A 23,495-nucleotide genomic window follows, 5' to 3' on the forward strand; every position below is an offset into this window, starting at 1 on the left:
ATTCCCAAGACATTTTTTCGTAGACTCCTTAGATTCGGTTGGAATCACTGCTCCGCTGAATTGTAGCAACATTTCACCACTTTGCGTTTTGCGTATCTTTGTCACGACATTTCCGAATCCACTAAGTGTTGAGTCGGACTTGATTTTCCGTAGCATCTCCGCATAGGAAAGGTTCCCATTTTTTGATATTAAAATCGCTTGGGGTTTTGTTTTCGGCAATTTTGCTGTCTTCTGGTTGCCCTTCTTAGCTACTATATTCCACTGTTCTTCTATTGGCTTTGTTGTTGTTGCTTTATTAATGTGACTTGTGTTACATTTTTCGGAGCAGTGGAGGCAATATTTAACTTTTTTCAACTTCCACAAGCCGCTGGGAAGTGCTCCTCAATCACTACAAAGCATCTGTTAAAAGACTTTCGACAACGCGATGGAGTGCTCATTATGGTGCAGTAAAAGTATTGTCTGAAAATTTTGATGGGCTAATATCTACAATTGAGGAACTATGTGACCAAGACGTAAATTTAGAAACTAGAGGTGCTGCACAAAATCTTATCTCTGCTGTGCGCAATTTCTCATTTCTTTGTTTCCTTTTCTTTTGGAATGATGCGCTAAGGGAAGTGAACAATGCTCAGATTGTATTGCAAAGAAAAGGTTTATGTGTTGATGAAATAATCATAGAACTAGAAGCACTTCGTCTATTCATTGGTGAGAAACGGTTGCATCAAGCAGGAGAGGCAATAGATTTTGCTGTATAAAAATCGGAAGAATACACCATTTCGATGGAACGACGAACTCGTCGCAAGAAACGCATGCCCGGTGATTTAGCCACCGATACTGGACTTACACTTTGAGCGGAACTTCAAAAGGACATGTTAGAATGTCTTGACAGATTCAATGTTGAACTTGAAAAACGAGTAAAGTCCATTAAAAACGTAGCTTCATTGTTTGAGGTTGTGCAGTCAAAAACCTTGCTTTTGGCAAAAACTGAACAGTTAGAATTTGCTTTATCAAAATTTACTAACTTTACGATGAAGTATCAGAAACAGAGCTACTTTTAGAAATATCAAGATTGAGAAGACATTTAAATGCGGCTAATATTACTGTCTCTAATTGGGTGACGCTAGACTATTTTAAATTCATTGTGGAATGGGATTTTACAGCATTTCTTCCGAATCTAACGGTCGCACTAAAGTTATTTATGACAATATGTGCATCAGTCGCTTCATGTGAGAGAAGTTTCAGCAAATTAAAATTAATTAAAAATTACTTGCGGTCTACAATGACTGAAACCAGATTAAACAATCTTGGTATTTTAAGGATAGAACATGAAGCAACACAAAATATAAATTTTGAAGACGTGATTTCGGAGTTTGCAAGTGTCAAAGCTAGAAGGAAGAAATTTTAGTTTTTTCACATAATATACTAATATTTTTAATACTCGTGTTTTAATAAAATGTAAATGATTATTACTTTTTTTATTTTAAAAGTTTTGATTGAGTTTTGGGGTGACACCTTCAAAATACGTCCCGGGTGTCACCTATGCCTGCTACGCCACTGGTGGTACAGGAATGTTATTTATATAAATTGGACAATATGCCGGCTTTTTCAAGGTAAAGTCGACATGAATTGATTTGGTGTCGTTTAATTTGATGTCCAACTTAGATGCCCACTTAGTAATTGCGTTGAGTGCTGTTTGCACTCGTCGACTAGATATTCAAGTTGTCTCTCCAGCTGCTAACAAAGCTGTGTCATCCGCAAATATCGCTGTCATATAACTAGTATCCGATGGGAGGTCACTGGTAAAAAGCAAATAAAGCACTGGCCCTAACACGCTTCCCTGGGGAACACCCGCTTTTATCGGTTGCAAGTTGGAATATGCATCCTCTTGCTTAATGCGGAAGTATCTATCTTTTAGGTACGAGGCAATTAATTAACAAAATTGTTAGGGTAGCATGTATTTCAATTTGAGCAGTAGACCCGTATGCCAAACTTTGTCAAAAGCTTGAGACACTTCCAAAAATGCCGAAGTACAAACGTTCTTTTTATCGATTGTATTTTCAACAAAATTGACGAATCGGTGTACCTGGTCAATTGTTGAATTGTGGTCACGGAAGCCAAATTGATGTGTTGGTATTAGGTGTTTATGAGCGATTATTGGTTTAAGCCTATTTATGAGTACATTCTCAAAGATTTTAGAAAAAACTGGCAGCAGCGAAGTTGATGATGTAACATCGTGTACTGTCTTACCCGGCTTAGGTATCATTATAACTTCAGATACTTTCCAAAGCGATGGCACGTATCTTAGGCATAAAGTATTGTTTATAATGTTGACACGTTTTTTTTGTACAATTCTTTGGTAAATTGCGTAATATTTCTCCAGTTATTTAATCGTACCCAGGTGCTTTTTTGAGTCTTGTGTTCCCGATAAGATTTTTAATTTCTTTAAAAGTAACTGGAGAAATACTGATGTGTGGATCCAACCAATTATTTTCACAGTGTATCTCATACCCATCGTTAGGCGCAAATGTGTTTCTCAAATGATTTGCAAATACGGCAGCCTTCTGTTCATTCGTTTTGGCCCATGCAGTTTCGTTTAGTTTTATTTGTTTATTAATATTTCTTGTAGCTTTCCAGGGTGAATAGTCGGTGGACTTATCAGCTGTGAGTTTAGACAGTTAAGTTGAAAAATTTTTAAACTGTTTAATTTGTGTTCTTAGTTTCGCTGTACATTTATTAAGTTCAGTTTTGAGAGCAGACCTAGTTTGCTGCCATCTCCGTCTGCGCTTTTTATGGATACTTTTTAAGATGTGTTTTGGGTATTTGGTATCGCTTAGATTCACGCGGGTATTTGATGCACTCTTCCACTCAGCGTTTTGAATTATCTTTGTGAAATCTTCAACCTCACAGTCCAAATCAATACCAGTCGATATGTGCTTAAGCTTTGGGTCGACGTTCATTAGTATCACTGGGGAATGGTCAAAGCTTAGGTCTGAGCAATCTTTAAATATATAGTCGATTTTCTTGTATATACACATTTATCAATCGATAATGAGTTGCTTCAAATCATTAAATTCACATATTTAAGTAAATTAACCATCTTCATCTCCCAGAAGTTGAGTTTATGTAGTTTATTAATTATAAAGAAGTCAAGAAGGTCTGGCAATTTCTGTCTATCTGTAGGCTAATAAGTGGGTCTTCCGGTAGAAACAAAATTGCATTCAACTGCTTATATAGCTTTGAGAAGTTTTCGACCTTTGGTTGTAGTTAAACGAGATCCCCAACGAGTGCGTTTTGCGTTAAAGTCGCCATCAATGATGTACCTGTCGTTATATTTTTATTAATAAATTCATATACGTTTCAATTTTTATGTTATGTCTAGGTGGACTATACAGAGCAATAATATACAATTGGTGATTGCGCAATTTAACTGAAATTGTTGTAGCTTGAATTTCTTCCGTCTTAATCGGATCTTCCTCGCATTGTTCAATATTGTTTTTGATAATTATAGCACTCCCTCCTCGTGCTGAGTTTGCCGGGTGTAGTGTGTGATATAATTCACAATTTTTAAATTTAAAAAATGAATGGTGCCTAAAATGCGTTTCATATAATAGACATACATATATGAATATTTCTGTCGTGTAGAATAACTTCTAATTCATTTTTACTATTGAAAAGACCATTGGCGTTCCATAGCATTATTCTCAAAGATTTACTGTTCATTAAAAAACTGTAGATGCTACTCAAGAGCGTTGAGCGCGAGTTAATTTTTACATTGAGTAAAAATGAGTCAAAAGAATATATTTTGAGCTGCACCGAAATGTGTACTCTTTATTTAAGGTGGGGAATGTTGGGCCACGTTTTGATTTCGGTTAAAAAGTCACATAAAAGTTATTTTTTGTGAAAATTCCAAAGCATGGATTTATAGTGCGAGTCGTAACCTTCCTTTTGATAAAATATTTGTTAAAATTCTACAAAAAAGGTGGGGAATGTCGGGCCAGTCTGTAAATCGATTAAAACATGATTGTTACCGATGAAAAACGTTTATTTATCAATGGAAATGAAAAAGAGATTCATAGATAATAAGAAAAATAGGAATTGGCGAAAAAAATTATTCCGACTCGCAGTGGATGCAGGTGTAAGTGTTCGGGTTCGGTCCGGCATATTTCAAGTGAACCCCTCGATCACAAACGATGCAATGGGCCGTGTTTTGACGATTCTCGTGCTTTGGCATCTTTTTCTTGCAAATCGTGCAAAAATCGAAGTCCTCTTCGATGTCGGTTTCGGTCGGAGACGGGCTTCTCTTCCGTGGCGTCTTCGATTTGCCACGGCCTTTTTGCTTCTTGGCTGCTGGTTCATCGGCTGCCTTCGTCAATTTTTGCCGCTTTTTTTCGGCCTTGTCACGCAGATCTGCGACAACCTCAGGCGATGTCAAAATCGTTGACTCCATTGTCTTGCGGCCACGTTTTGATTTCGGCGCAGGTGTGCCCAATTTCAACGGGCCAACCGATTTCAATGCATCACGGAGCTGTGGAGCCGAAACAAGAGACAACGACGATGATGCAGCACCACTTGTTAAAGCTGGGGCACTTGTCGATGCCTCCGACGTTGACACCTCCTCATTCGCAGCAGTCACAATGGCATCACCAGAGGCAAGAACTCGACGTTGATTGTCGGCGTCTTTCTCTTCGTCACCGAACAAATTTTCGCAACGTAATGCCATGATTCAACGTCAAATCTATCGCCTCGATCGATAAATGCGAACCGTGGTTGTCCAGCAGCAACATGGTTGGCGAATCGGCATTAGCACCGGTGTGCTTGATGAAATGACGCATGAATTGAGGGAATACGTCAGAGTTCATGTAACCAGAACCGTTCGCAACACTAACAGCGCCATGACTCGCATGAGTCATAAAAATCTCTTTCATGTTGACTCGGGGAAAGAGGAAGAATGGCGGTATAGACTGGCCACTAGCGCTGACGTCCAAAGCCAAAGACACATTGGTGCCTTTTTCGGCAGATGTTGATGGGCCGACCTGCTTTTGTCCTTTGCGCGCGATGGTTTTGACAGGTCTGGTTGGCACGGTCGGGCACCCGGTTTCATCCATGTTCCATATTCGGTGAGGTTCAAACGGCGTCCTACCGAGAACGGATGAAAGGTTGGCAAAGAATGCATCGACATTCTCTTTGTTGAATCGCTTCGCACGGCTCTGGCTTACTTGCTCTGGTGTTCGCAGTGATAAATTTTTGTGGCGTTTCATGAACGCCAACTGCCAATCCTTACTCGCCTGTTGATTGTCGTTCCATGGATCCGGATACGACGCGCCAACTTTCCGAGCAAATTCATACGCGAGCTTACGAAGCTCCATCAAACTAATTCCATAGTTGATGTCGCTGGCCTGGAGAATGTAGCTTATCAGCGCCTTCTCTTGTTCGATGTTGACGATCTGAAATAAAAAAAAAATTATTTATTATTCGATGAAAGAAAAAGAAAGAAACCAGCAGAACTCACTGTTTTTGTGCCCATCGTCGTGTTTTCAGCCAGCAAATTCTTCATTACATCGGCATTGGCAGTAGTAACGTCGATGCTCGCACCATCAAATGCTGCAATATAACGCATCAGGTTGGTCCTCGGAATATTGTGTGCCGTCGCAGGTTGTCGAACGCTGTTGTGATGTATTTTCACCGACTTGATCGCCTCCAAAATGTTGTCGAAATCAACAATTTTCTCTTGTTTGGGATAGTACCGCGGCATAATGACTAAAAAAAATTTTTCGGAGCACGAAACTATCAGGAAATGTTGAAAAACTATTGTGTTGTTGAAATTCTGCACGAAAAATCACTTATACACGTCAAATATATGAAGTTAACATGTCAAATGTAAAAAACTATGTGGCCCGACATTCCCCAAACGCTCATACATATTTGCGAAATGGCGGTGGATAATGAACACAATGTAAATTCGTGCAAAATTTCTTTTGTGTGTCGAAGGCTAAAGGCTCAACGAATATTATAAACATATTTACCTGGATGAATTTATTGGAAAATGTGAAAAAAATCAACTGTACACAGAGTTGAAAAAAAACTTTCGGAGTGTCGAATTTCTTTTTGTTGTCGCAGAGAGGTTATAACACGTGTTCACAGCTCGAGTGCTATATAGAAACTGAGCTTAGTATGAGACGAGCCGATGACAGTTGGTTGCAGCTGTCAACCTGTACTAGGGAAAAAAATATCGCGCTGGCCCGGGATTCCCCAACAGTCCCCACCTTCCCCTACTATTAAGACTAACTTATTACATCGTTCTTACTTCTATTTATACTAACTAGTATATTTACTTATTACTAAATAGTTGATAGTTTGTCTACATATAGATTAATTATTTGTTTATGTTTGTTTACATATATATTGTTTGCTTAGATACATTTTCATTGTTTTAAGATAAGGTTGTTGTGATATTCAAAGTCAATGTTGTTTTGATACTTGTTTGTTTAGGATTGTTTGTTGTAGTGATACTGCATTTCAATTGTTCCAACTCAAGGTTGTTTGCATTCTGTTTACTGAAACAAAAGGTTCGTTCCTTTACTCGCGCATGTTTAAAGGACTTAAATTTTTTCTTGCTCATTTAGTTTATCCAAAATTTGGGATAACGGACTACTTTTTTGAATTGTATTTGTATGTCCTTGTTTAGCCATTTGCGCAAATGAAACTTTAGAAACGGAAGGAAGGGATTTTACTTCTCCTGTGTTCACCACGGGTTTGTTTGTCGGAGCATTGGCATTCTCCTCAATTGTATTACCATTATTTTTATCTCTAAGTTTTTGCAATTCTTTTGCGACGACACAACCACGGTAGCTTGCAGGATGAGAATCGCCGCAGTTGCAACATTTAGCAGGGTCTTTTTCAGCTATTCGGCATTCAATAGTAGGGTGTTTGCCTTTACATTTCACACACCCCGATGGCTTATCACAGAAGTTTTTTGTATGTCCAAAAGCTTGGCAGTTTTTGAACTGTGGAATTTATTTAGATGCTTTAATAGGCTCAACTTTGACAACGCTACTAAGAATGGTTTTGATCTGGTGAATTTTCTTAATATCTTTGGTGGCATCAAATACTACTAAAAACATATCTAGCGGTTCTTTAGTCTTCCATTTAAGCTTATTAGTTGCATTCATAACCTTAAAACCTTGAGATTTTAGATAATTTAAAATGAATTGTGTATCGCATGAGTGGTGTAAATTTTTTATCATTACCTTTATTGGCCTATTATGTTTACTCTCGTAGCTAAACCGAGGTATATTTTCATTAGATAAGTATTTTGTTATTGTGCGATAATTGTTTTCATCGAAGACATTAAGTTTGTAGACGCCGTTACTCAAAAGCTTTATTAAAAAGTTTTTATTATTACTTAGATCTGTAATATTAGAACGTAATTTATTAAAATCCTTTACGTCGTTAATTATAATAGGAGGTGGGCGGTGGGTTTTAGTATCATTGTTTGCCGCCTGCTCTTTATTTTTATTTTTCGAAGGGCTGACAATTGTTGGAGAAGTATCCGCTTTGCGTTTTTTTGAAGAGCGCTGTTTTTTGAGCATCCACTCAGTTTCTTTAGCTAGCTCATCTTCATCGGTTTCGTAAGGTTTTGCTTCAACATTCACATGCTTGCTTCTACTGGATTTTAGTTCTTCGTTTTCTCTTTTTAATTCCATGTTATCTTTATGTAACTGATTGCACATCGCTTCCAAAGTTCTAAGTCTCGCATTTATAAGTGAGTTAGTTTTTTCTAATTCTCTTATTTTATTTACTGTAATTGAGCTGAGACTGTTTCTCGGCGTCACCTCATGAAGAGGTTCAGCCATTTTTATTTCCTAAAGATTTTTCTACTGGGTATTAGAAACCTGTGGTTTTTTGTTTTGACCAGTATGGCAGCGCTGATTGCAATTGGAAATTGTTAGAACATAACATCTGATTTCATATACGCAGAAATAACGTGTAAAAGGAACAGCTGATGAGCACTTTTTTCCCTGCGAAAATTAATTATTTGAGTGTTTATTTGATTTGTTATTGTTTAAAAAAACAAACTTCGATTAAAAATCCGATTTGATTTGAATGATTTTTACCAATTTCTACCACTAATCCAAGGAAATCGATGTGTAACGTGTTGACAACATCAATGCCTCCTACGGCGCACACACCCACGCATTACCATAGATTAGTTTATTTGCAAATTGTCGCAATTGCGGAACACACTTGGTTGTTGACCGCACTCAATGATAGTAAACCATAATATGTGGCTGAATGTGTCGTTGTAATGATCGACCATTTTTTGTTAATTATCTTTGTTATTTGTACGGTGATTTAATTTGAACGGTTGTTATGGGCGTAAATTTGATGATTTCATTGTATCGCGATAATATCGGTTTTGTTGTTTGCGGTTTTCGGATTCGCCACCATCGGTGGTTTCGTTCCGTTTTGCGTACGGAGATCAACGACTCGTATATGACCGTTGTGAGTGGCCGGGAATTGAGAACGGCTTCAATGCTATTTTATAACGTCGTAAACTCTTTATAATTGAATTTGTACATTCCAGGTACCCGTTTGAAGTGTGATTTGAGTAAATTGCCAATTGATACCTTGGAGGCGAACTTTTGTACGATGTCGGGTGACACTTGCTTTAGGGAACCCACGAACTGCTTTTCTGTGGCTCGTTGAGCTCCAATGAATGTTTTGCCATTATCACTCATGATTTTTGATGGGAAGGACGTGGAGCGACGAAGTGAGCAAATGCCGCGAGAAAAGCCTCCGTCGTCAGATTACTACATAGCTCAAGGTGTATTGGGGCTCAAGACGGGGAATATAATCCTTTTGGCGCACCATATGTTGCATGACGCGATGTTTGGCGTGTAGCATTAATATGTGGATGTAATTGAGGGAGGATGGAGCCATGTGTAGAAGTTCACGCAAGTGAGGAAAGTTCTCTGATTACATATGACTCAAGCAGCTCACGTCTTCCGGTCTTTGACCAAGTATCCTCTGGGTAGCCTTAGAACATCCGTTTGAAGGCGAGCTAAAGTGAGAAAGCGAAACATCCCCTGCATAGGGTTGTGCGCTGGGTTTGGGACACGCCACGTAAAAAAACAACCCCAATGAAAAAGCAACAACAGCCTCGGATGAGAGACCACCTTTTGATGACGACCATGGGAAACGAAATAAGGACTACGAATTGAAAGCATTCACCTGGAAAGTCCGGTTCCTTAATTGGGAAGGTGCCGCTGACCAGCTGGTTGATGTCCTCGTAAAAATAAACACTGACATCCCCGCCGTCCAATAAATGCGATGGATGGGACAAGGACAGAGACATGTAGATTCTTGTGGCATTTACTACTGTGACCATATAAAGGAGCGTAAGTTTGGTGTGGGATTCGTGGTGGGAGAGAGACTCCGTCGCCGAGTACTATCATTCAAACATCCCCAAATGGGTTGAGGCTGATCGGCTTCGCCGGGGTCCGAAATATGGTTTTCTGTAACACTCCGGATCGAAAAATTACCAACCAGATAAATCATGTTGTGATAGATGGAAGACACGTCTCCAGTGTTTTAGATGTGCGTGTGCTCCGAGGTCCTAACATCGACTCGGACCACTATCTTGTTGCAGCAAAAAACGCACATCAATAAATACAAGGAAGGTTCGACGTCGAGAAGCTTCAATCACAACAGACACCCGGGCGATTTTCTACTCGGCTTGCACTTCTGCTCTCTGAGAGCACTCGTCGACAACTCGGTATAGGGAACTGTGGGACGCCATTTCAAACTCCTTACGTACAGCTGCAACCGAAACCATTGGTTTTCGAAAAGTGCAAAAGAATAGCTGGTACGACGAGGAGTGTCGTGTCGCAGCGGAGAGAATACAGGCTGTCTACCTCGCAACGTTACGATACCGTGACTTGAAGAGGGAAGCGAGACGCATTTGCAGACAGAAAAAGAGAGAGGCCGAAATGCGTGAGTACGAAGAGCTTGATAAACTGGCCGACAGGGGTAATGCTCGAAACTTCTACGAAAAAATGGCAGCTTACAGAAGGTTTCAAGACCGGAGCATACTCTTGTAGAACTCCCAAAGGTGATCTAGTCACCGATGCCCAGAGTATATTTATATTATGGAGGGAACACTTCTCCAGCCTGCTGAATGGCAGTGAACGTATAACACCAGGAGGAGGCGAACCCGATTCCCCAATCGATGACGATAGAGCAGACGTTCCATTACCCGACCATGAAGAAGTTCGAATAGCAATTACCCGCCTGAAGAACAACAAAGCGGCAGGGGCCGACGGATTGCCGGCCGAGCTATTCAAACACGGCGGCGAAGAACTGATAAGGAGCATGCATCGGCTTCTTTGTAATATATGGTCAGACGAACGCATGCCCAACGATTGGAATTTAAGTGTGCTATGCCCAATTCATAAAAAAGGGGACCCCACATTCTGCGCCAACTACCATGGGATTAGCCTCCTCAACGTCGCATATAAGGTTCTATCGAGCGTACTGTGTGAAAAATTAAAGCCCACCGTCAACAAACTGATTGGACCTTATCAGTGTGGCTTTAGACCTGGCAAATCAAAAACCGACCAGATATTCACCATGCGCCAAATCTTGGAAAAGACCCGTGAAAGGAGAATCGACACACTACCTCTTCGTCGATTTCAAAGCTGTTTTCGACAGCACGAAAAGGAGCTGCCTTTATGCCGCGATGTCTGAATTTGGTATCCCCGCAAAACTAATACGGCTGTGTAAACTGACGTTGAGCAACACGAAAAGCTCCGTCAGGATCGGGAAGGACCTCTCCGAGCCGTTCGATACCAAACGAGGTTTCAGACAAGGCGACTCCCTATCGTGCGACTTCTTCAACCTGCTTCTGGAGAAAATAGTTCGTGCTGTTGAACTAAATGGAGAAGGTACCATCTTCTATAAGAGTGTACAACTGCTGGAGTATGCCAATGATATTGATATCATCTGCCTCAACACCCGCGCCGTTAGTTCTGCTTTCTCCAAACTGCACAAGAAAGCAACGCAAATGGGTCTGGCAGTGAACGAGGGCAAGACGAAATATGTCCTGTCATCAAACAAACAGTCGTCGCACTCGCGACTTGGCACTCACGTCACTGTTGACAGTCATAACTTTGAAGTTGTAGATAATTTCGTCTATCTTGGAACCAGCGTAAACAACCTTAACAATGTCAGCATAGAAATCCAACGCAAGATAACTCTTGCCAACAGCTGCTACTTCGGACTGAGTAGGCAATTGAGAAGCAAGCAAATATACGACGACATTGACATAGTTCAGCAAATTAAAAGACAGCGGCAACGCTGGCTAGGTCATGTTGTCCGGATGGACGAAAACACTCCAGCTCTGAAAGTATTCGATGCAGTACCCGCCGGGAGAAGCAGAGGAAGGGGAAGACCTCCACTCCGTTGGAAGGACCAAGCGGAGAAGGACCTGGCTTGGAATATCCAATTGGCGCCACGGAGCGAAAAGAAGAAACGACTGGCACGCGGTTGTTAGCTCGGCTACAATCGCGTAAGCGGTGTCTGCGCCTATTAAGAAGAAGAAGAATTGAGGAATAACGTGGCATATAGAGACTTCTCTGGAATTATTAGGGGGTGACGTTCGTTGTATGTTAGGCTTGAATTCGCAAGCTGACCATTGGCACGAAGCAAACATTTCGTGTCCAGAAATGGGTTTAGAACAATGGTCGGCATTTCTTAGCAAAATTTTGCAAACTAACTTCACACGTACGCTTACGCTCTATCGTTCAGTCGTTGTCGAGCCAGCAACGAATTAACATCATGGAAGACTATAGCGCAAAACCAAATATGCCCAACGAGAAATTTTATATTATTCGAAATGCCTTTGGTGCCATGTAATGCCTTTTATGTTCCAAGTCTTTTAAAGATAATAGGGATTATATCCTTATTAATAGTGTGATGTTAATTTTCATCACACTATTAATTATTTAGATTAGATGTTTAATTTCAATTTCTCACTGGGCTACTTTTTTTTTCGTGCTCACCAACACAATGACAGATCCTCTCATGCCGACCACTGGTTTAGAACTAAGAGTGAGCTCTTTTCATCAATCGGCTTCGATTCTCTTAGTAGTGATACATCGTTGCTGCAGTACCGCGTTTGAGTATATGCGATTAGTGCGACCTTTGCTTTTTGTAACTCTAGGTGCGTATTGCATGGGATATTAAGTGATCGCTGGACTTTGGTTTTGAGTTGCTCTATAAATTTTAACATGCAAGCAACTACTCTGAGGGCTCAGGGAAACGATGAAAATCGTGGAAATGTGTGGAAGGTGGCGTTTTTCGACCTTCTGGGGCGATTATGTTGCGCATGGATGATTGTGGCCAAGAATCAGGAGGTTCTATTATTCTATTATATATGTTCTATAGGGTATACCTATAAGTGGATCTTTTGTTTTTTATGTCGATCAAAAACAGAGGTGTATTGAGGGATATAGATATGCCAATGTGGACTTTGATGTGACAATACACTTTTGCATAAATATTTAAGTATACTGTGATGAAACTTTTTATTTTATAATTATATTTTATATAGTAAGTTGTATCCAGTGTCGTTGGGGTATATTTTTCAGCAGAATTTGTTTATTTTTTTTAGTAGAGGGCAGCATCGAAAGCCGAAGTGCGGAACTTTAATCCGCTTAACCTAACCTACTCTTAACTTAAGACTCTCCCACGGAACCACCGATTAGGTATTACTTCGTGGGAGGGACAGGACATTTATGTCTCCTCTATTGCGCGGACTGACGGACGCCTTGTCTGTTGAAAATGTCTTAGTTTTGTCATTATGAATGCTGACGCTTCGCTTACAGCTTTCCATTTATCTGTCGACTGACACATGGGTGTTGTTAGAGTTTCGACTGCAAAACTACCAGAGTGTGGTTTTTAGCTTTTCCCTTGAATTTGAAAATCGTGGGCAATGAAATAGTACATATTCAGAGTCTTCTATATACTCTGTACACGTCGGACAGTACGGACTAATGTCATTGTGGAATCTGAAAAGGTAGCTTCTAAAGCACCCGTGTTCACTAAGTATTTGGGTCAGATAAAAGTCTACGTTCCCAAGTCGTCTGTGTACCCACGTGTGGATGTCGGGTATGAGTGGATGGGTCCAGCGCGCTTTGCCACATTTTAGTGCTTTTGTTTCTCTCCTCCTCTGACCTTGTCGATACTGTCTACTATCAGCGCCTAAATCTTTTATATGTGTATAAAAATGAACCCATTTTCGTTGTCACGGCATCACGCGTGAATGGCTGAACCGATTTGGCTGATTTTTTTTTTGTTGTATTTGTTATTATTAGGAGAAGGTTCTTATGTAAGAAAAAATTACGAAAGTTGCCGGAAAACCCCTAAAAACAGCCCTTTTCTTTTTCCCATACAAACATTTTATTTTGTATATACATACATATGCACATATGTACATACATGTGGGAGTGACAGACGAACGTAGGACCAGAAGTGGACGTAGCTTTGATGTGACAAGAATGTAACAGATAACAACCCTGTTGCTACAGGACAAGAACGTAACAGATAACAACCCTGCTTTTACAGAAAAGAGACGAGACAACGAACGAACGAACAAGTAGAGACAGAGAACGATTATTAGCTTAACCGACTCTAACGAACGATCAAACAGTTTCAGTTTTGGCATCAACCAGAGCGGACGCTCCGGTTATATCATACGTTAAGGACAATTGTATTAAGCTATAAGTGCATAATTCAAATAAATAAATTAACGCTTTTAATTAAATATAACCGCCTATATATGTACATATGTAAGTAAAAATTGTTTGTTTGTTAGTAACGCTAACGCTCGAGAACGGCGGAACCAATCTTCATGAAATCAGAAGTGGATCTGGAAAGGGTTAGGTATAAAAAAAACCATGTACTTTTCATAAGGAAAAGTCGAAAAATTGGAAATTTCCAAAAAGTGACTTTTCATACAATTCTTTTTTGTTTTGTTTTTCAATATTTTGATTTGTAAATTATTTGAATCGATCAATTTCGGTCGCTTGCTTTTTTATTCCGGCTATTTAAAAGAAAAATTATTGAAAATTATTCAGTGAAAACTTTATGTGTGTTTCAAACGATTTGATCAATTACCGATTGTTCCTCATGCAGAGAAAGATCCATTATTCTACGAAGTGATGAAAACCAATATGGTGCATGGACCTTGCGGACACCACAATCCGACTTGCAATAAATGCACGAAACACCATCCACGTGCTTTTCTTTCGGAAACGCAAACTGGAAATGATGGATATCCACTCTATCGGCGTCGCTTACCAGATAACAGAGTGAATATCGAAGTTGACAACACATGGATCGTACTATATTCACCATTATTGCCTAATTCATATTCAAAACTCATATCAGTGTTTATTGCAGTTTGGTGAAATCGATAAAATACGTTTGTAAGTACGTCACCAAAGGAAGCAACATGGCGATTATTGGTCTTCAACGATACGGTCGATACGTGAACTGTAATAAAGCGCTTTGTAGGATATTTACTTTTGCAATTCATGAACGTTTTCCGACTGCTGTGCGTCTCGCTGTTAATTTGGAGAATGGCCAAAGAGTGTATTTCATCCCAGAGAATACAGTATAGCCAGTGGAAATATCGCCAGCAACAAAATTAACATTGACGAGTTTTTTCTTAACTTTCGTCAGTGATGTGTTTGTGAGAACATTGCTCTATTCGAAAATACCTTGATATTGTACATGGAATGCATCGTCGAATAGTTACGCAGAAAGCAAGGCCAACCAGTAGATTGACATCCAGGTGTCTTATCAACTAATGCATTAGGACGAATTTACACAATCCACCCGAACGATGATTGTTTCTACCTTCGGTTGCTATTGATTAATGTACGCGGTTCAACTTTATTTGAGTCATTGCTTACTGTGAATGGTTCGATATGTGCAAGTTTTGGAGAAGTAAGCCAGCAATTACATTTACTGGAACACGCTAATCACTGGAATGTAAATGAAGTTCTCATATTTTCGATATAAACCTCGACAATGTCAAAGACATTTTACATCGTCTTCGCTAAAAATTGGAAATGGTTCAATTTCGGTTGACACTTCCGGTGGTTCGATATCAATTCCATCTTCCCTTTATCAATTCACGAAGGATGAACTCATCACAAATGTTCGGACATTGGCCATTTTATCATAACTACGATTCCTTAAGTGCACGCACAATGTTAGCTGCCAAAAATACCGATGTTTGTTGACTCTAACTGGAAGATTCAAAGTCAAATTTCGGGAGACTTGCGCTCATACAAATCGATCGATCGTCTTGATTATGAAGACGACGCCGTATATGTGTATGTATATGTGTTCGCAGTACGAAGAAACCATGAAAAGAAAATTGACAGTTCTTTTATTTGTAGATGTATTTGTATGTATATATTCAAATGTACAGATTTGAGTATGCTGTCAGACATATCTAATGGGTTTGGTAACGGTTCTCTCTTTTTTCGACCGGAATTTCGGTCAGAACCGAAAAATCAATTCAGTTCATCACATACAACATCGTTGATCAATTCGAGTACCCGGCAGCGTCAACTGATTTGATGCAAAATGAACAATTTCTTCTTCGGCCATCACATTCGACTAAACGGTATAGCTGGTTTCGGTTAAAATCGTATCATGTCAGTTCATTGCTTTGCGACGATTGTTTGTATCGATGTGAAACTGTGGATAAACTACGAATAATCTACGAGAACAGCCAATTTACTGCTAGATTTGAATAATGCGTGGCAAAAAATGTATAAGCTTTGAAAATGTGCGCATGTTACAAATTTTCGATGCGTTAAAAATGGAAATTCCATCGAGTACGTACATTAGAGTGTGCCATTCTGAGGCAACCTTTTTTTTCAACTGAAAACGAGATTATTTAACGAGAAAACTCGATTCTCGAGTAGAATCGGAATCGAGTTTACCATCCCTACTTGCCGCCGTCGCGTGCACATTAAAACCTCCGCACAATAACCACCACAAAAAAAAATATTTTTTTCCATTTAATTTATATGGAAAACAGAAAATTTGGAATAGGCACCTCTTAATATTAATATTAAGAGCTCATCATTTGAGTGACTCTTTTTTACACATTTTCGAAAGTTTTGAGCCTGCTTTTCAGTTGAAAAAAAAGGTTGCCTCAGAATGACACACCCTAACGTACATACATACAACAAATGTATGTATGTACTCGATGGAATTAGCATTATATATATATCATATGTATATATGTATGTACACACATCTTCTTTTAACTGGACACCGTTTACGCGATTATAACCGAGTTAACAACAGCGCGCCAGTCGTTTCCTCTTTTCGCTACGTGGCGGCAATTAGATATTCCAAGCGAAGAATGGTCTTCCAACGGAGTGGAGGTCTTCCTCTTTCTCTGCTTCTCGCGGCGGGTCCTCCGTCGAATACTTTCAGAGCTGGAGTGTTTTCGTCCATCCGGATAACATGACCTAGCCAGAGTAGCCGCTGTCTCTTAATTCGCTGAACTAAGTCAATCTCGTCGTATATCTCATACAGCTCATCGTTTTTCTCTTGAAAACTCGCAACGTCGACTCATCAGTTGTTGTCAACGGCCATGTCTTTGCACCATATAGCAGGACGGGAATTATGAGTGACTTATAGAGTTTGGTTTTTGTTCGTCGGGAGAGGACTTTACTTCTCAATTGCCTACTCAGTCCGAAGAAGCATCTGTTGGCAAAAGTTATCCTGCGTTGGATTTCCAAGCTGACATTGTTGTTGGCGTTTATACTTGTTCCAAGATAGACGAAATTATCTACGACCTCAAAGTTATGACTGTCAACAGTGACGTGAGAGCTTAGACGCCAGTGCGACGATTGCTTGTTTGATGACAGGAGAAATTTCGTCATGGCCTCGTTCCCTGCTAGACCCATTTGCTTTGCTTCCTTGTGCAGTCTGGAGAAAGCAGAACCAACGGGGCTGATGTTGAGGCCGATGATATCAATATCAATTAAGTTCTGCAGCTCGAATTATTTTCTCCATCAGCAGATTGAAGAAGTCGTACGATAGAAAGTCGCCTAGTCTGAACCTTCGTTTGGTCCCAATCTTGACGGGTGGGTTTTAATCGCTCGATAGAACCTTACACGTGATGTTGAGGAGGCTTATCACACGGTATTTGGCGCAGATTGTGGGGTTTCTTTTTTGTGGTTTGGGCAAAGCAGACTTAAATTCAAATCGTTGGGCATACGTCCGAACATATTTTACAAAAAAGCTGATGCATTCTCCTTATCAGTTCTTCGCCGCCGTGTTTGAATAGCTCGAGCGGCAATCGATCGGCCCCCGCTGATTTCAGACGCCGGGCAGTGGAACGTTTGCTCTATCGTCATAGATTGGGAAATCGGGTTCACCTTCTCCTGGCGTTGTACTATCAGTGCCATTCGGCAGGCTGGAGAAGTGTTCCCTCCATAAATTTAGTATGCTCTGGTCATCGGTCACTAGATCACCTTTTTGGGTTCTACAAAAGTATGCTCCGGTCTTGAATCCTTCTGTTAGCCGTCGCATTTTTCCGTAGAATTTTCGAGCATTACCCCTGTTGGCCTGCTTGGCAAGATCTTCATACTCACGCATTTCGGCAACTCTCGGTGCCTCTCCCATCCCGCATGTGTTGTGGTTGATCGTAACGTTGCGAGGTAGGCAGTCTGTTTCTCTCCGCTGGAACACGGCACTCCTCATCGTACCAACTGTTCTTTTGCATTTTCCGAAAACCAATGGTTTCGGTTGCACCTATACGTAAGGAGCTTGAAATGCGGTCGCACAATTCCCTCGTACCGAGTTGTTGACGAGTGCTCTCAGAGAGCAGGAGTGCAAGTCGAGTTGAAAATCGTTCGGCTGTCTGTTGTGATTGCAGCTTCTCTACGTGGAACTTTCCTTGTGTTTGTTGGCGTGCGTTTTTTGCTGCACAGAGGTGGGTGCTGGCGAGGGCAGCTCTCATAGGTGCGCTCCAAGCACTCATAGAAGGCACACTTGGTGACATCGTTCCTCTATTTCGTCGGAGTGGGGCACAGATCAGCGATATGTTGAAGGACTTCGCTTTGATGCGACGGATTCTCTCTCCCACCTCGAATCCCACACCAACTTTTCGTTCCTTTATATAGCCACAGTAGGAAATGCAACAAGGACTTACTCGTCTCAGTCCTTGTTCCGTCCATCGCATTTCTTGGTGATGATATCAGCCTTCCCTCTAACGAGGACATCAACCAGCTGGTCAGCGGCACCTTCCCAAATAAGGGATCGGACAATCCAGGTGCATGCCCTCAAATCGTAATCCTTAATTCATTTGCCATGGTCGGCATCGAAAGGGTGGTCACTCATCCGAGGCCTGTTGTTCTTTTTTAGTTTTGGTGTGTTGAATTAACGTGGCGGGTCCTAAACCCAGCGCACAACACTGCGGAGGGGATGTTTTGCCTTCTCACTTTAGCTCGCCTTCAAACGGATGTTCTTAGGCTACCCAGAAGATACTGGAAGCCATGAGCTGCTTGAGCCATATGTAAAAGAAACGTTTCTCGCCACTCCCAAGTGAGTCCCATGACTCCATCCTCCATATACATAGGTTGCTATATATATTTTTGGACTAGGCAACACTAAGTGTTGCCAGGTGCAATCTGACATTTCCATTGGAAAGTTTGACATTTTTTAACATAACATCACTCAGAACGTTTTGTCATTTAATCGTGAATTGTTTTATTTATAGGGAATTAAAAATTTATCTCGGCCAAAAAATGGAATTAACTCGTGAACATTTTCGTGCGATTATTTTTCACAACTTTCGATGTGGATTATCACGACAATAGTGCATCGATGAACTAAAATCTTTGTGTGGCTATGAAGCACCATCCTATAGTACTGTGCCGACGCTCGCTCAAAGACGAATTCCGTGAAGGTCGTCCAAAAACAGCCGTTGTGCCAGAAAACATCGATGCCGTACGTGAACTGATAATGCAAGACCGTCATGTAACATACCTTCAGATAGAGGCATGCCTATGCATTTCTCCCACCAGCATACATTCGATATTGCATGAACACCTGGCCGTAAAAAAGGTTTGTTCTCGTTGGATCCCGGCCAATTTGGCAATCGCTCAAAAAAAGGCTCGTGTGGATTGGTGTAAAGAAATGCTGAAAAAATACGATCGCGGTGCTTCAAAAGACGTTTATAAGATCGTCACAGGTGACGAATCATGGATCTATGCGTAAGAGTACGAAACAAAACAGCAGTCGACCGTGAGGGTCTTCCAAGACGAGCAACGAAAAAAAAAAAACAAAAAAAAAAAATTTTCGTTGATAAATATTCCTATTTTCATTATTAGGCAAGAAATATATATAGCAGCTCTCGTATGTAGCTGTGTTTGAAATAGAACGGAAGTGCACGAGTAAATCAGTGTTTAGGGGATGATATACAAACCGAACGCTGTCGATTATTTCAATCATTAGGGGTATTCTCTTGCTCTTGCAAAACCCTTGCACGGTACAAGAATTGCATATATTTCCTCTTGGTGCACCGGCACAACAACAAACACACGCATAAAATTGTTTGCAACGGCAGTAAAATATCTCAGCCCAAAACCCATGTATATTTGCGTGCAATGTCACGCAAAAATATAATTGCAACCCTGTTTTAGCTGTCATTTTACATAAAGACATATTACGTCGTTAAATTGTTGAAGACGGTAAGTTTTAAATAGATTTTATAATTTTTATTTAAATTATAAATATTTCTTATAGTTTGTTTGTTAAAAATGTATGCAGAAGGTACGCCAATTCACAATAGCCATTCATAATAGTCTTCACAATAAATTGACCGAATCAGCCGTTCATATATCACTAGATTCTGCGATGGGTGCTCTCGTGCCCTTGTATATTTCGGTATAGTATTTTTGCATTCTGCAATCTTGCAAGAGCAAGAGAATACCCCTATTGTAATATGCGTATTTTCTGCTAATGCGAAAGTTCATAAACAAATTATGTATAAGCTGATCGCTAGTGATTCAGAGTTGGTCTCTATCGCTGATTTGAAAACAAACGTGTACATGGATTGAACTAACAGAATTATGAACAAAAATTTGTTTTTCGCTGTATTTAGCTGAATGTGTCTGAGGTGTCTGTGCTTCTGTCTCCCAGTCCTTTTTTTTCAAATGCTACACATGCGAGAAATGTAGAACATGGAAATTTTAATTAGCTCTTCTCTACTACCGCTCCCAATTTGTTGCTACTGCTACGCCTGAGGACAGCACTTAATTTTTGGCTATTACTAGAACTATAGTTTTTTACGTAACAAAACTCCGAGCAGCGCAGAGCACATACTTTTACATTGTTCTGCTATGACTCCCGATTAAGTGAGAGCGGTAACAATAGCAAAATGAAATGCTACGGGAGTAGCGCAGCTTTTCAAACGCTGGTACATACATGTGAATAAATTGCTGCCCAACTTTGCAGAAAGAATTACGAACTTTCACACCACCACTTTCACAATCGTTAAATAAAAATGATTTTTTTTTATGTACAATCAGTTCAATTTAAGGTTTATTTAGTGCAAGTAAGAAATACAATGTTTGAAATTCGAGTAGTACTATATTGCAGCGCGCGGAATCAGTGCCGAAAACGAATATTGTGTGCGAATGTGTAAATTCAAATGTTGTGAATTGTGTCGTAAGCGATTATCCAATTCTTTTTGTAGGTTCGGCGGCATGCGATGTCGTCGTGTGATGACTACTTGCTGGGTGTGGTGATGTTCTCAAGTGTGGTGTGGTGTGTGAGCGTGCGCCAGTTTTTTCCGGGTAAAATGGAGTGAAACTTAACTCATTTAAACAACATATGATCAACTTTGTAAATAAACACTCGCTAGTGAATCGTGAATGGGAGCGCATTGTATGTAATTATTCGGTCGGTCGAGAGAAATGTTTATTTCTAAATAATAAAAAAATAAATTTTGGCGCGCTATGTGGGGTAGTGGAAAACAACGTATGGTTTTTGTGCAGTAAAAGAAACTGCGGAAAATTTGAAAAGCACAATTTGGGGAAGAGGGAAACCCTATAATTAATTACCTCGAGATAACAGCTTCAACTCCTGTTTCTACGCCGTCATTCTTGACAAGGTTGTCGCTGCCTACTTTTAGCAGGAATTATGAAGAATACAAAAATTTTAATACATTTTTTACTCCACTTGTTGATAGGGAACCAAGACTTTCAAGTATAGAACGATTTAATTGTTTGTTGTCATGTTTTAAAGGTTCAGTCCTGGAAACCGCAAGAGCCTTCTAGGTTGCCAGCGAAAACTACCCGAAATCTTTAGATTAGACAAGGAATTAGCGGACATCTATGCTACGGAGAGGGAAGCTGAGGTGGTGGTAATGAGCTCCTCTGCAATGGAACTCGACTCTGTGGAAAATGTTGTGGATAATTTGGTAGACCCCGAAGAAGAACATAACATTTCTGAATTGGCATCTGGCTCATCTGCAGCCAGCCCGTTTGCCAATAAAATGAAGGCCAAACACCGAAACACTGCCATTGATAAACTGGCAACATTAGAAGCTGAAAGAATGAGCTTTCGAGAAAAACAGCTTCAATTTGAAATTGAAAAATTCAAGTGGATGAAGGAAGTTGAAGCAAACAAAAATGAAAATGAAAAGAAAAATATTGAATACGATTTCCAACTCAAAAAAATGGAATTGGAACAGAATGAAAGAATAAGGAAAATTAGAAATTAAAATCAAGCATAAAAATAATAAAAATTTTAATAATAAATTTGAAAAATTAATTAAATAAAAATATATTATAAAATGTTTTTCATATCATGTAAATACTTACCATTTTTATATTAACAAAAAACATCAACTATTACTAATGTATTAGAATACTCGATTGCCGTGAATTATGAGATTGCTGAGTTGTAACTACTCAAAAAGGCTTGAGAAATCTTCAGCGACTTTAACTACAGGGTGGGCAAAAATGTAGCTTTGGCGCAGAGGTCGGTAAATTCAGACTTCACGAGGAAACTTCCCAAAATGGGTTGTGGCTGATCGACTTCGCAAGGACCAGAAATATGGTTATCGGTAGTACTAGATTTCAGCATAAAAAGAAATCTGCAAGCTACTTTGCTGTCTTCGGATCGATCCTAACATCGACGGGAGTTGAAGAGAGAAGCGAAGCGCATTTACAGACCAGACCAGACAGGCAAAGAGCGCCGAAATGTGAGAGTACCTTTAGCTCTTACGATGGTTCAGCGAATTAAAAGACAGGTTAGACGAAAACACTCCGGTTCTAAAAGGATTCGACGCAATACCCGCCGAGGGAAGCAGAGGAAGAGAAAGACCTCCATTCCGTTGGAAAGAACAGGTGGAGCAGGACCTAGCTTCGCTTGGAATATCCAAATGGCGCCACGAAGCGAAATGAAGAAACGACTGGCGCGCTCTTGTTAACTCGGCTATAACCACGTGTGCGGGTCCTACACCAGTAAAGAAGAGGAAGTCTTATAAGATAAAGTAATTCTAAAGGAAACATTTTTACCAGTATTTACGAAGATTTCAGAACACCAGACTTACTTTTGAATTATTTCCTCTCTGACTTTTTTCACTTTTGTCATTTGTCAATAAAACACTCATCAAGCATAAGATTCGTTTTTAAATGAACATAATATATACTAAATGCTATACCCACCAAACTTCACCACACTACTCTGGTGAATCTTGTAATGTCTCCAACACTGCTGCGCTCATTGCTTAATCATCAAAAGCATTTATGTTTGCAAGGGATGTAGTTTTACGCCTTGGTAGATTTCAATTTTACACTTACCGCATTAGGATATTTCTACATAGGTGTTTTTATTATAAATATTTAACTAAACTCGATGCAGTTATATTTGCATTAGATCCTCTCGCAACTTTCTGTAATTCTAGTTGTTAACAAATTCTGACTTTAAAAAAGTATTGCACACTACTTTACTTTGTTTTATAACACATTACAAGTTTTTTGATTGTACATTACAGAACCAGATGGGCATTTGAATACTTCCGATGCAGTTCCTCCTTGAGCAATCAGCCAAATTAATCTAAAAATATAATATATATTACATATTATTATTTTAAACAATTTAATTATTTAAAAACATTTATCTGTACAGACATATGTACATATGTGTATGTAATTAGTTCTAACTAAAAAAATAAGAATATAAGCGCTAAAAGAATCATAACGATATAACGGAGTTCAATGTCTACAATCCGGACAATTGCCGTGCCCGAAATATCGAAATGTCCGGATTACCGAACTGTAGAAAAAAAAACTCCGAAAATAACTACTTAATTTCACTTTAAAAATATATTTTATACATTTACTGAACAGTTTTCAAAAAAATTAATAATTATATAATACAAACGCAGTTTG

The 23,495-nt window shown here is 39.7% G+C and overlaps 2 protein-coding genes across 2 annotated transcripts in view; both read right to left on the reverse strand.

Annotated features, from left to right (window-relative positions):
• The window catches only part of LOC105225538 (tubulin polyglutamylase TTLL5), a 274,158-nt gene extending 251,147 nt beyond the window's left edge, over positions 1 to 23,011 (reverse strand). The window contains exon 1 of the mRNA XM_049449901.1: positions 22,770 to 23,011. The gene's annotated coding sequence lies outside the window, so the exon portion shown is untranslated. The remainder of the gene's footprint in view (positions 1 to 22,769) is intronic.
• On the reverse strand, positions 3,273 to 8,159 carry LOC125776678 (uncharacterized). Its single transcript, XM_049450200.1, has 2 exons — positions 5,507 to 8,159; positions 3,273 to 5,441 (listed from the first exon to the last, which is right to left on the reverse strand). The coding sequence occupies exons 1-2, from the start codon at positions 5,747 to 5,749 to the stop codon at positions 4,686 to 4,688; spliced, it is 999 nt and encodes a 332-aa protein (XP_049306157.1). The 5' UTR covers positions 5,750 to 8,159; the 3' UTR covers positions 3,273 to 4,685.
• Positions 23,012 to 23,495: the final 484 nt, after the last annotated feature.

Source organism: Bactrocera dorsalis, chromosome 2 (genome assembly GCF_023373825.1).
Source record: "Bactrocera dorsalis isolate Fly_Bdor chromosome 2, ASM2337382v1, whole genome shotgun sequence".
Classification (NCBI taxonomy): domain Eukaryota; kingdom Metazoa; phylum Arthropoda; class Insecta; order Diptera; family Tephritidae; genus Bactrocera; species Bactrocera dorsalis.

Excerpts from the sequence above, each read along its gene's own strand:
- LOC125776678 (XM_049450200.1), bottom strand. The coding sequence starts at position 5,749 with ATGCCGCGGTACTATCCCAAACAAGAGAAAATTGTTGATTTCGACAAC. Across the intron at positions 5,442-5,506 it reads CGACGATGGGCACAAAAACA|ATCGTCAACATCGAACAAGA; the intron begins GTGAGTTCTGCT and ends TTTTTATTTCAG.